The sequence below is a fragment of the Thunnus maccoyii genome, chromosome 10, assembly GCF_910596095.1.
Source record: "Thunnus maccoyii chromosome 10, fThuMac1.1, whole genome shotgun sequence".
In the NCBI taxonomy this organism is placed as follows: Eukaryota; Metazoa; Chordata; class Actinopteri; order Scombriformes; family Scombridae; genus Thunnus; species Thunnus maccoyii.
The window spans coordinates 13,023,108-13,036,968 of record NC_056542.1 but is presented as its reverse complement, the minus strand read 5'-3'; the positions used below and the strand labels follow the sequence as shown (position 1 = coordinate 13,036,968).

General features: G+C 36.5%; 1 protein-coding gene and 1 long non-coding RNA gene across 2 annotated transcripts in view; both read left to right on the top strand.

Annotated features, from left to right (window-relative positions):
* The first annotated feature begins 608 nt into the window (after positions 1-608).
* LOC121905262 lies at positions 609-3,478 on the top strand. Its single transcript, XR_006098387.1, has 4 exons — positions 609-1,081; positions 1,625-1,689; positions 1,954-2,109; positions 2,358-3,478. It is a non-coding gene; the product is annotated as an uncharacterized LOC121905262 (long non-coding RNA).
* A 5,845-nt stretch (positions 3,479-9,323) lies between these two features.
* LOC121905257 (hemicentin-1-like) overlaps positions 9,324-13,861 on the top strand; it is a 28,114-nt gene continuing 23,576 nt past the window's right edge. The window contains exons 1-4 of the mRNA XM_042423383.1: positions 9,324-9,421; positions 10,676-11,008; positions 11,932-12,210; positions 12,799-13,065. Of these exons, the coding sequence (XP_042279317.1) occupies positions 9,391-9,421; positions 10,676-11,008; positions 11,932-12,210; positions 12,799-13,065 (910 nt within the window). The 5' untranslated portion in view covers positions 9,324-9,390. The remainder of the gene's footprint in view (positions 9,422-10,675; positions 11,009-11,931; positions 12,211-12,798; positions 13,066-13,861) is intronic.

The following is a 13,861-nucleotide window of genomic DNA, read 5'->3' as shown; positions in this document are numbered from 1 at the left end:
AAATCCACAGTAATTTACTGTGTTTCTGCATAGTTAATTACTGTGAATATTTTTACAGTATAGCACTGTGTATTAGGCCTAAAAACACAGTAATCATAATGATACTGTAGAAATCACAGTAGTGAACACACTACTGTAGAAAATCACAGATACTATTATGTTAGTGTAGAAAATCACAGTAACCATTATGTTACTGTAAAAAATCAGTGACTATTTTAGTAATGTAGAAAATCACAGTAACCATATGTTACTGTAAAAAAAGTCACAGTAACAATTTTAGTACTGCGGAAAATCACAGTAACCATATTTTACTGTAAAAAAAAAAAATCGCAGTAACTATTTTAGTACTGTAGAAAATCACAGCCTCAACCTCAGCCACAACCCTCAAATTCATGGTGCAGATTAAATAATTTAAATTTTAGTTTGAAATAATTATTATTTCATATAAATTCAAATACTTCAAGATGACCTTGTTTATTCATGCTTCTGCAGGCTGTTACTTTCAGGTTTTAAATTTGTCACAACGTTTATCAGGTCATAACCTTTTAAACAATCTGTCATGACAGGCGATCAGTGAAGTCGTGAGCTGATTGGTTTAGCCAAAGAAAAACGTCACATGATCTCAAATTTGAACAGCGTCACTGAGTCAGTCTGGGCGCCAAAGTAATTTACTTCACTGCAGCCGGTTTGGGATTTAACAGCTCTTTGGTTCACTACATTATCTTTTATTTACTTTAAAGGATTTTCTTTTTAAGAGTAATCTCGTCGAGTTCTTGTCTGTTTTTGCTGGTGTAAAGTTGTCAGACGGTATCATAGATGGACTATCTGACATCCTACAGCTTGCTAACTTCACCAGCTAACATTTAACTGCAGAGTCCTTTGAAATAAAGGACGCAAGGAACTCGGAACATTCAGAAATGAGCACTGGAAGATACGGGAGACCACAAAGACGTCTGTTCAACGGATATTTTTTGCAGTGTGGACAGTTAACTTCTTGCAGCGTGGTGAGGAGTAACGTTAACGTTAGCCGTCGCCCGAAGCAGCAGCAGCAGGAGGTGGCACCGACATCAGCAAGTGATCAGTAAATGTCTTCAACACTAAAACACTCGGTCCTGACTAACACCAGACATTACACCAAGCTAGTTTTTGTAGTTAAATTATTCACATCGATTTCTGGCTTCTCAGAAGTGTGCTGTGCTCACATTATTATGTTAGCTAGTGGTCTGCTAGCTAACAGAAATCCATAGTCAACCTGACTGTATTGTGTTAAACTGAAGCAGCTTCATGTTACAAATCTAACTTGACAACACGCCTCAACGTTACAAATGTTAGCTTTATAAATTCTACCCTCATAGGACTCGTGAGAGCACTGTAACGTGTGTTTAGCCTGTGTCACCCCCTGGCTAACTCAACACTCTTATACTAGTTCACTGTGAAAACATCACCCTGTTTTTTTGTTTGAGTGTGTGTATGTTTAAATATATGTGTGTGTGTGTGTGTGTGTGTGTGTGCATGTATAGGACTATTAATTAAAAAGTAATCACTCCCAGTAAAAACAATGTTTTCCAAAGTCATGCACGGCTCTAAATCCTGATGCCTTTCTTCATCTTATTTCTACTCACAGCTGACGAGCACTCCCACTGATGCCAGAGTCCAGTCTCTCCATCATCCCAGGTCTCACAGTGCAAGGTAAGATTTAAAGTTAGTCAGCTCTTGTGGCAGTTGTGCTTGTTATACTATGTGCCTGTTTTTAGATATTTTATATTTATATTTCATATTTATTTTTGGCTTAACCACAAGCATCTCAGCAGTCATCTGCTTAGATCTGTTCTCATGTACTAACTAACAAACAATATTGTCTCTGTTGTGTAAGTTTCTTAGTTTTCACAGAGAAAACAGTACTTTAAGGTGATAGAATTGTTGTTAATTCAGTGTTTGATTATTATTCATCAGGAGAACCTGAACCTGAGATCCTGTGTGCAACCAAAAGGATGCTGCTGATGGAGACCTGACTTCACCACCACTCTGGCTGTCCTCTTCACATCTTGCTATAGGTTCACAGTTGAATGTCAGGAGGACACAATGACATCACTGGAGTCTGTTCAAAAGGTATTGCTCATCAACATTTTTACTTCACATCCTATTTCTTTTAGATTCATTTTACTTGCATTTTCCCAGTGATTGTTAAGATTGCTGTTAAGATGTATTAAATGTGTGTTACAATATTAAAATCTTGTTAGGTGTAGCCTATTCTACAAAAGCTTTCTTTGAGAGTCTTAAAAACATGTGTTTTGATCATAGCTTGGTTATTACACTGACAGTAATGGTAAAACATTTTTGTTTTTTGTCATCTACAGTAGCTGTCATCCAATTTGCTGAAGAACACAAAGCAGCAGTGGAGAATCAAAGTGAAATCACCCGGCGGCTCCTGACCTGCATCCAAAGCCTTTTGGGCCAGTGGACTTGTGATGCAAAGTGGACTGAGGTGGGCTGTTGGACTCTTTACAGACAAGTAAGCATCCACAAATACCATTTTAAAGACTCTATGGACACCTGAGTACCTGGTGACATCTCCCACAGTTGAAAATGCATGTTTAGATTACCTAAGAGTGTTTTGTTTCAAGGAAATAACAGTGTCTAGTGTCAGTGTCTATATATCAAGTTCAGTTATTTGATTTTGTTTTTTTTGTTTGTTTTTTTTAACTTGTAGTGGGCTTATTAAATGGCATCTGTATTATTTTTTCAGTAGGATTTGTTTAACTGTGGTTACAGATTTAAACAATTTTTAACGTTGTCATTGTAATATTTGCTAATGTTTGTAATATACACATTTGAAAACTTTGTTATAGAATGATATTTAGAGGACAGAAAGTTGCATATGGCCCCTGCTTTTATGGCAAACACTGAAAAGTAAACATTTATTTTCTTCATTCTTATTTTCTATATATTTATTTACTGTGTTAAGTTGATGCCCATGCAGTCCAAATATTTCCTGCGTTTGCTACTTCACATTAAAAGCTTCTCAGTGGTGTACCACTGTGTGGCTTTTATTATGAAGCATGTACAGGAAATGTAAAACAGACTGCAGTATTCGTCAGAAGACATTGGTCTATGCAAAATGTTTTGTGCTGTTTGGTCAGCAGATCAGTTCTATATATTGCAAAGGAGAATTGGTAAAAGAGGAAACAGCTGAAGTGAGCTGGTAGACGTAGAACTGCAGGCAACAGGCTCTTTTACTACAGTTTATGTCATTAAGGGTAAACAACTTCTGTTCTGCTGTCCTGTCTGAGGGAAAACCATTTGCACTGTGCATCACAGATATAATTGCAGTGTGGGTATTTCTGCCATATGGAAGAAGGCCATTATTCTGATATGATTTCTGTAAACATGGTGCACAATCCCTGTGCACAGTGAAAATAAGTAATAAGTAAAATGCAGTAGTTGCTGTTCAACAGATAATAAATAATTGTCATTTAAAGAGTTGGTTCTGTACTCATTTATTGAAATTTAAATATTGTTTGAAAGCTTACAGCATTATATGAATAACTGTAATCTAATTTACTGCAAAATGTCTGGTGCTATAATCCATTACACAGTAGCATAAAATTACTGTATTTTATTTTACAGTTATGTACAGCTACTGTAAAAGTAGATACAGTACCATAAAATTACTGTTTCATATTACAATTGCTACTGTAACTAAAAACACAATACACTTACTGTAATTTATTTCACAGTAAGTTTATAAACACCATAAACTTACTGTAAAATAAATTACAGTAAGCGTACTGTGTTTTTAGTTACAGTAAATAACTGGCAGCAATTGACAAGTAACTTACTGTGAAATGATTTACAGTAAGTTACTAATTCTAATTTCCTATTAGACAGATAGGAATAAAACCAATCTGAAACTGTACCTGATATGCCAACCAAATGCTTATGATGTTCAATTAAAATTACATGGTCAGCTGTATCAAAAGCTGCAGTAGTAGCAAAAGCAATAACAGTTTTATTGCTGATGTGACTAAAATTTGTCAAAGAACCTGCTGCCGTTCATATGATCAATCAGCTGACCAGCAACTACTTTTGTCCAAGACCAAGCCAGGAAGGGAAGTTTAGATATTGGGCAGAAGTTATTTAAAACAGATGGATCAAGAGATGGCTCACTGAGAAGTGGTTAAACTGTAGTGGATTTAAAATATTCAGGCATTTGACCAGATAAAAGTGAGGAATTGATAATGGCTAGGACAAATGGAGAAAATGAATGGGATAGTTCTTTAAAGAAGTGAATTGGAAGGATGTCCAGTGAACTGGAGGATGATTTCATTTTAGTAATGACATTGGTTTGATGCTTAGTAGTGACTGATTTGAATGCAACATGAGATCCTTAAATTATATGTTAAAACATGTAAATTTTCAATTGGAGTGACATTTTCATATCTTCAACTTCACATTATGGCATTAGAAAAAAAACAGGAAGTGAAAGTGGTTACTCTGCAGGGTCAAGCATTCAAATGTTAAATTCAAAGGTGTGTAAGATGTGTATTTTCTTCATTATTTTACTGCAAAGAATACAGAAATGATGATGAATTTACTTTGCCCACCTACAAATTATGCCAGTGGACAGTATATCACCTATATCACTACTGTATCCACACAACCTGTTTATTCCAACTTACACAGTATAGAGACAACTGAGTGCTGAGATGTTTCATATCTCAGAGTTCTGTTTTTACAGGCCTGTCAGTTGTAGTTACCACTCTGACTTGTCTGAATTTTAAAAAGATTATAAGCACCGGTACAGTATCAGACAGCAGTTCTCTATTCAGAAGCCACATAAACTGAGCAGAAGGTCTGGGGACAGCTGCCGTTCAGCCAGAGGAGAGAGAGAGATGATCCAGAGGAGGAGCAGAACAGACTGACAGAGCTATTAAACTCAACCAGGTTTGTGCTGCTTACTTTACCTTTACTTTGGACACATGCACTGTGGGTGAAAAACACAGTGGTTTATTTTAAAGATTGTGTTTCCCTTCTTCTCCTACTATTTGTTTAACATTTAAACACAACAACCATACGATCAGACAATACGCATCTAGTGCAAGTAATAAATATTTTCCAGTCCAGTATCAGAGCTGTTGAATTGAGACTTGACTTGGACTTTTCTTCAGTGACACTTGGATATTTGAGACTTGATTGCCTTAAAATTGAAAGGTAAAAGCACCAGAGAGGACTAGTTCAGCTGTTCCACACACTCTGCGTGTTTTATTTTTATCTTCTGGTAGAAACTGCTCCCATGGCCTAATAAACAACACTATCCTCAGTACTTGCTGTAGTGCAATGCTTATTGTTTCTGGACCATACAGTTTATTTTGCCTGAATGTAACAGTTGAGACAGACTTGGGCTTGACTTGAACTTGCCAGGACAATAAAACCGCTGTGTCCTATTATCACAGAGAAATATGTATTATTGGTACTTTGACACAATGTTAATAGCAGGTGACAGACACAACAACAAGGCTGATGTTTGACCCTTCCACAGTTCAACAGAAAGTGTGTCATGCAGTAAGACAACGACCCTAAACACACAAGTCGTTCTACCAAAGAATGGTTAAAGCAGAAGAAAGATAATGTTTTGGAATGGCCGAGTCAAAGTCCTGACCTTAATCCTAAAGAAATGCTGTGGAAGGACCTGAAGCATGTAGTTCATGTTGAGAACCCCGCCAACAACCCATGACTTGAGACTGTTCTGTATGGAGGAATGGGCTAAAATTCCTCCAAGCCGATGTGCAGAGCCGATAAACAGTTACCAGAAACGTTTGGTTGAAGTTATTGCTGTAAAAGGGGGTCACACCAGTTACTGAAAGCAATGGTTCACATACTTTTGCCTCCCACAAATATGTAAGATTGGATAATTTTCCTCAATAAATAAATGAAAAAAAATGTTTTTTTTGTCTCATTTGTTTAATTGGGTTCCCTTTATCTAGTTTTAGGACTTGTGTAAATATCTGATCATGTTTTAGGTAATATTTATGCAGAAATACAGAAAATTCTAAAGGGTTCACAAACTTTCAAGCAGCACTGTATGTGCAGAGTTTGATTCCACAAACCTGTTTTCACACTCATCTGCTAAAAGTGGAAAGTTTCTCTGTGATCACCAAACATGATTACAAACATGATTTGTGACATCATAACTAGTTTGGAGCTAATCGTGGTCCAGTATGCAATTTACAGAAGTTTGAAGTGGAAACTTAAAGCGCCCAGTGTACATACACCGATGATGGACTTTACAGTGAAGTAGGAGACGTCTTGTGTCCAGCAGTCAAACTTTTAAAATGTTAAAACAATATTTGCATATTCATATATCCATGTTCATATTCATGTAGTTTAACAACCATGTCAGACAAAAACTGTTATTCAAAGTAATTCAAAGTATTTTTACATCTCTTAAAACATGTCTGTCTTTAAGTATCGGTTGTACAAGGCTGATGAATCTTTTCAAGTCAGTAAACTTCTTATAAGCATTTGGTATGAATGTCTATTTTCTGAAAACAAAAATGAGCAAATAAATAAAGTTTAGGTGACTGTCAAAAATCATAACTGGAGCTGGTGACATGTTTGTCAAGCAGGTTGTACTCTTCATTCATTTCAATGAGGGGAATTTTGTCTGTGCCTGTAAGGTTCAGATGGTGATGAACCCTTCCAACAAGGATGAAGGCCAGCAGGATTGAGGTGTAGGCGTAATGGAGAAATGAACAGCATCAGTCACACAAGGCTTGGTTTCAGAGCTCTGATTTTTCTTTACTTGTGACCATAGACAATTTACAAAAAAAGGTCCAACAGCTCTTACATACATATAGCGGAATGGTGGACAGCAAAAGCAGTCTGGCTGGTGTAGCTGGTGTGGCAGGTGGCAGTAGATGGCAGCAGCGGCAGAGGTAACACTCAACCTGACCCCACCCACCTCTCTGACACACTACCCTGCTTTCCCACCCGGCATAACTACCCACTGTCTCTACCAAAACATTACATAGTGAAGGGCCCATGAACACTCCCACCATACATTTAGAATAAATATTTACAATTTAACCTTACTGATATTTACATACACAAAATACACACAACTCTTTGCCTAATACAGAATAAATAAAATGCAAAATAAACTGAAGAAATATCCAAACAAAAGCCAAACTTAATGAAAACCCCTCTACACACTTCCCTCTCTCTTTCCTTTCCTTGGTACAGCCTAACAAGGTAATTGACACCTGTTGGAGTCCTGTGGCTTCATTCCCATGTGTGCACTCCATGTAGACACACCCCCTGGAAGTAGACCTCAAAGAGAAAGAGATTAGTAGGGGTTTCCAAAATAAAGCACAACATAACAAAAATGAACTTCCTGTATTAGTCAATGTACATATGTGTTGTTGTTTTTCACCTTAGTGAGGGGGATGTTACAGCTCCCTCACAGTGCCCGTTGATAGAAGTATTGTGTTTCAAACTATGTGCATAGTGAGATAAACCCGAAGCTGTCATGCCAAAAGTTGAAGAGCATCGCCCTCTTGTGTTTTTATACTGGCAATCTAGAAGTGATAGTACAGTGCGACTGTAAATCCTTACCTACATGCTGAGTACTTTATTTTACGACATCTGTTTCAGATTTGTAGCTAGATTTTTATCATTGCTTCAACTTAGAAAGGAGTGGCTTTGTTATGCTGTTTTCTGCCTTTTCTGCTTCATTTTTTTATATTTTACCCTAATCCTAACCCTTCATAATGAAATCCAGTAGAAGCTTTTTGTGACTTGTGTTTGTTCCTTTTTATATTTTGTTTTCATTTTATATTGAAATAGGTTTTTCATATGTTGGGGTTTCTGGTATATTTATATTTCAAATGTTTTGGTCAGTTATGGTATTTATAGTTTTCTGGGACCTTCATGCCAAAAAAAAATTCTTTCTCAAACAACAACATTGTTTTTTTATATGTTGTTTGCTCCTCAAATTAAGTTGGTCCAGATAATATTACTTTGATGGCATCTAAGAATCTGCTTGGTGCAATTTATGTAAGCAAAATTCCATGAAAGGACAAAAAACGGACATTTTACTATTAAAAAACTAATTTGCTCACGATTCATGGCATCTTATTTGGTCAAATCTGAAACCTCCCTTTGTAATCACCCTAACTAAACAGTGCTCTAAAAGCAAGCCTGTCTGTAAAATACTGTAGATATAATCAGATGCTGTAAAACCTTAATATCAACATCAACACTGCGAGCATTTCATCATCAATAACCTGAATAATAACCTTGACATGGCTAAACATTCAGTGATTTATTCAAGGTGGTCTTACAATAGCTGCCATTTTGCTCTGTATTTTGTGGCTCTGTATGTCCTACTTTATATAGATATATGGGTTGGTTGCCACTCTTGTAGTTCTTCTGACCTTAATGGTATAATATTAAAAGGGTTAGGCACACAGAAGACCAACTCCTCTCATGTAAGTAGACATTCATTTACAATATTTACACACAGGGGAGAACCGGGTCGGAAGTGATGAAAGTAACAAGTCTGGTATGCGTAACTGCGTCAGCACGTACAGCACGCAACACTTATGAGAACCGTGAAAATCGCGTGGATACGTCATTCTTTCGCAGAGTTTTACCCAAAAAAGCTGTTTTCGATCACAGTAATTAAATTCACTCGAGCGGTAAATTTTTTGGAGTTGTGTATTTTGTTTCATGTGTTATAGTCATGATCAATTGACAGATTATTTAGTACGTTAACACATCCTGAAGTCATGTCAGAGTCACGTTTAACAGTCATTGTTGTGTTTCTTTCATCTCTCCACAGTAACAACAAGCATTTCTTTGATTGGTTGAATTATTCTAAAATAAATTATATTTTACTGTAAATCCCTCAATATGTTTCAAAGCAGGAATTTAAGAAAAAGCAATGTGTTAATGGGCTCATCTATATAGCTCGGAGAAAAATCCAAATGTGCATCACTGATTGTTAGGCTCTATGCTCTAAAAATGAAATGTAGTAATTTTTATTAAGAGGACAAAGGACATAATATATTTGCAATTACATGTTAAAAAGCACATTGTCAGACATTTTTTTAGAATAAAAACATGAATAATATACACAATTCAAGTTTATACCGTTGCGTTACTTTTGACCCACTCGTCTGTTACTTTCGTTGCGACTGACAGGGTTGAAAGTAACAATGTGCAACTTCCGTTCAAAGTCAAATTGTACCAAAGTCATTCCACATTTGTATAAAACGAGCACCTGGAATTGATGGAAGCAGATGTTGTGAGATAAAATACTCAGCATGTAGGATTTGCAGTCGCACTGTACTTTCACTTCTAGACTGCCAGCGTAAACACAAGAGGGCGATGCTCTTCAACTTTTGGCATGACAACTTTAGTAGGTTTATCTCACTATGCACATAGCTGGCAACACAATAAATGGTTTTCTATTTTGAAACTGAGACATGAGTTGTATAATTGCAGATGCCGGAAGATCACATTTGTTAGAACAGTCAGAGTTTGATGGTTGAACTTTACTCAGCTGTACACATCTCACAAAGACTGACAAATGGATATATTGTCCTTACTTTGTATTGTCTCTGTGACTCTTACAGGTAAGAATCTTGAATATTTGAGAGTTTTAAAGTTTTCCTCTTTTGCTGGTTAATATACATGTTAATTAATTGTCACTTTCAGAAAAGTTGCATTAGCCTTCACTTTTTGTATGAGGAGTTTATAAAACTAGGAAAAAAATCACTGCTACTAGGCAAATACTAATACAAATAATTTTATACCACTGCATACTGGTTGCCATTCACTAACTGAGTCAATGTTTTAAGATTTCATTACCTTGTTGTGGTATAATACTTTCATCAAAGGGCACAAACTAAATTCCCCTCATTAAAATGAATAAAGAGGGCAGTATGATTTATGACAATCAGCTAAACTTTATTAATTGGCTTGTTTCTATTTTCAGGAAATATATGTTCATGCTTAACATTTATAAGAAGTTTACTGAATTGAAAAGATTCATCAGCCTTGTACAACCAATACTTAAAGACAGACATGTTTTAAGAGATGTAAAAATACTTTGAATTACTTTGAATAACAGTTTTCGTCTGACATGGTTTTCCCAAAAGGAAAAGTTCAGTTAACTTGTTAAACTATATAAATATGAGCATGTATGTATAATTATTCAGATAATGTCCATTGGAAAAGTTTGACTGCTGGACACAAGACGTCTCCTACTTCACTGTAAAGTTCATCATCAGTGTATGTACACTGGGCACTTAAAGTTTCCACTTCAAACTTCTGTAAATTGCATACTGGACCACGATTAGCTCCAAACTAGTTATGATGTCACAAATCATGTTTGTAATCATGTTTGGTGATCACAGAGAAACTTTCCACTTTCAGCAGATAAATGTGAAAACAGGTTTCTGGAGTCAAACTCTGCACATATATACAATCAATCTGCACAGTGAAGGTCAAACATCCAACTGAAGGAACAATAAGAAAAACATGATTTGACTGTATGGGGGACTTTATTATATAAAGTTTATCATATTCATTATAATAAAGTAAATTGTCCCAGTTGCTCATTTTGTGCACTGATTTCAGTCCTTCTCAAGCATGTAACTGTCTCCTCCAGGTTTAACCAAAGGAGTTGATGTGTTGTCGGGTGGACCTCTGAATGCAGCTGTTGGAGGGACAGTGATATTCAAAACAACGATGACTCCACCAGAAAAACCATTTCTGGCAGTGGTCTGGAGTGTTATTAGTAACAATACTGAAAGATTTATCATAACCTCCACCTCTTCAAACATCACTGATCCAGAGTATGAAGGCAGGATCACCCTCTACAGATCTACTGGATCTCTGGAGCTCAGGGATCTGACTCTTAATGACAGTGGAAAGTATCTAGTTAGCATTACACCAGATGGAGGAAACCAGATAATAATGACCAGCGAGCTGAAGATATTTGGTGAGCAGATGTTTCACATGAGCAGTAGTTTTAAATGTTGAATGGAGAATATAAATCACAAAAGAATTAAACTTCAAGAGCAATAATGTAACATAATTGACATGAAATGATTACATTACATGATTCATGTTATCTGTGAAAATTTTGGGGGCAGTTTTCTACAGCTAGTGAAATTAGGAGAATAGCAGCTTCACGCCTGATATATGAGTAACTTAGCGACAGGTGCACATATGCAGTATTGCTAGTTTTTCTGACATGCCTGATACGCAAGACAGCAGTTCATTTTATACATTCATGTAGTTGAATCCAATCTAATACAACTGTCATTCAATAAATCCTTACATTATGTGCTAATGAAATGTAGCTTTTGTTGAGATTGTGTCAGAGTTGAGTTGATTCAGTAATTTGGTAGTTTTGAGACCATATGTTGTGGTGCTGAATTATATTGAACGTTTACTAATGATCCATCACCATAATGTTCAGCCTAAGAAACTACCACAGAGTTGAATCAGTGCCTTAGCGACACAATGTCAACAGAAACTTAAACTGACTTTCCCTTTGACATGAAAAGTGTAGCATTTTGTTTTTCCACTCACAGTGCCAGTCTCCAATGTAACAGCAAATGCCAGCATTTTTTCCACAGTTTAGTGTAGAAGAAGTCACTTCTGTATTCAGCATGGTTTGTGTATGTCTAAAATAATTGTGAAACTATAACTGGATCTTAAGCTATGAGCTAAATGATTCACTACTGCTTTAGTAGCCCCAGAAGCTAATACAAACCACGAAAATCTAGTCATGAATACTCATCATTGTATCATTAACCTGAGATTTTTTCACTGCTTCTACATTGCTGCACTCTGCTGAGCCATGCTGCCTTTGTTAGGTAGTGGCAAATATAAAACAACTGTGTTTTTCACCCACAGTGCCAGTCTCCAATATACATGTAAATGTCAGCAGCACAGACTTGGTGGAGTTCAACAGCTCTGTCAGTCTGCGCTGTTTTTCTTCTGGATCCCCCCTCTCTTTCGTCTGGCTGAACGGCAGCTCTGAGGTTAAACCCAGAGAGAGAGTTCAGCTCAGTAGTGGATACTCCAATCTCACTATATTCAGTGTGACCCGCTATGACCAGGGACCATACAGATGCAAAGTGTCCTATGCTGTCAGTGAAGACACCAGTGATCCAGTAAATCTTTCCATCAGCTGTGAGTTACTAACTTATTCACTCAGTATTTATCTAACAGTATCTGCATGCAAATCTTAGCTTGATTTATATTAGTGCCTCATCTTAGCAAGGTGTGGCCTTGTGATACTCTTTGCTGTTTTGAATAATGCATTATGCAGGTTAAACTGACAACTGTAGACACTGAATGACTGTAAAATTTAATAAAATCCAATAGAACAGGACTGCAGCCCTTTGTGAAACTTAAAATATTCACAATGTTTATTTTCAATAGTGTTTTTAATATTCTGGTGTTTCTAATATTTCACATGTTCTTTTAGAAGCAGCTTTCAATCTAATGATATCTGGTGCAACACAACCACAAATTACAGCACTGTGTATACAAAAACTTTATACAGTTAGTGTCATTTAAATATTTTTTTATCACAGGGATGATCTGTTACATTACATTGTGCAGGTGTTTCTTATTTTTTCTGGTGACTAGGTGTATAGTGATCCAGTCGTTCATATTAATGAATTATGAGGCCTCACACTGTGTCAAGCTGTTTGACTTAGTTATTTCTCATGATACTATGATTATAAATTGGCTGTTTCTGCTCCCCACATTCAGTTGGCCCAGAAAACATTCATTTGATGCTATCTCCAACACAAGAATACTATGTGGAAGGGTCAAACATCAGCCTGTCCTGCTCAGCTGCCTCCAGACCCCCTGCTCAGTTTCAGTGGTTTCTGAATGGAGACAAGCTGTCTGATACTGGACCAGAGCTCACACTGATTAACATTCGGGAGAGTCAGAGTGGGGACTACAGCTGTCAAGCCTTTAACAACAAAACTCTGAGATATCAAACATCTCAGCCTTCAGCTATAACTGTACTGGGTAAGTTTGAGTAAAACATCTGTGTTTATTTATTTGTTGCGTCTGTAACACCTGCTTTTAACATTGTGTCAATGTACCAATAATACATATTTCTCTGTGATAATAGGACACAGCGGTTTTATTATCCTGGCAAGTTGAAGTCAAGCCCAAGTCTGTCTCAACTGTTACATTCTTTATAAACACATAACAAGTTAAAATGCAAGTTTTTTTTATTCCTTTAATGCAGATCATTACAATGACATACAGTGAATGGTTGTGCTAAATATTTGTGGTTTAAAAGAGGAGAAACACTAATAACATCTGTACATAAAGTACATTCCCGCACTAGACACTCGTCATTCAAATAGTGATATTGCAAACTTTGCTCTTACAGATATAATGAGGAGGTCTCAGAATAAAAAATGTTTGAGGTGGTACCAAATGCCTGTTTGTCTGATGTGGTCAAAAGTAGAACAAGCTGACGTTAGTTTCGGTACACAAATTTAGGACAATCATGAAGATAAATCACAATCACTAAGTAAATGTACGTGTTACAACTGCAAAATCTGGTCAGATCTGGAATTTTGTTGATGATAAGGAAATGGACGTTAAAACTAACATTTTCATGGAGAATGTAGGTATGGTCAATTATGCAAAATAAACTGTATGGTCCAGAAACAATAAGCATTGCACTACTGCAAGTACTGAGGACAGTGTTGTATTAGGCCATGGGAGCAGTTTCTACCAGATGATTAAAATAAAACACGCAGAGTGTGTGGAACAGCTGAACTAGTCCTCTCTGGTGCTTTTACCTTTC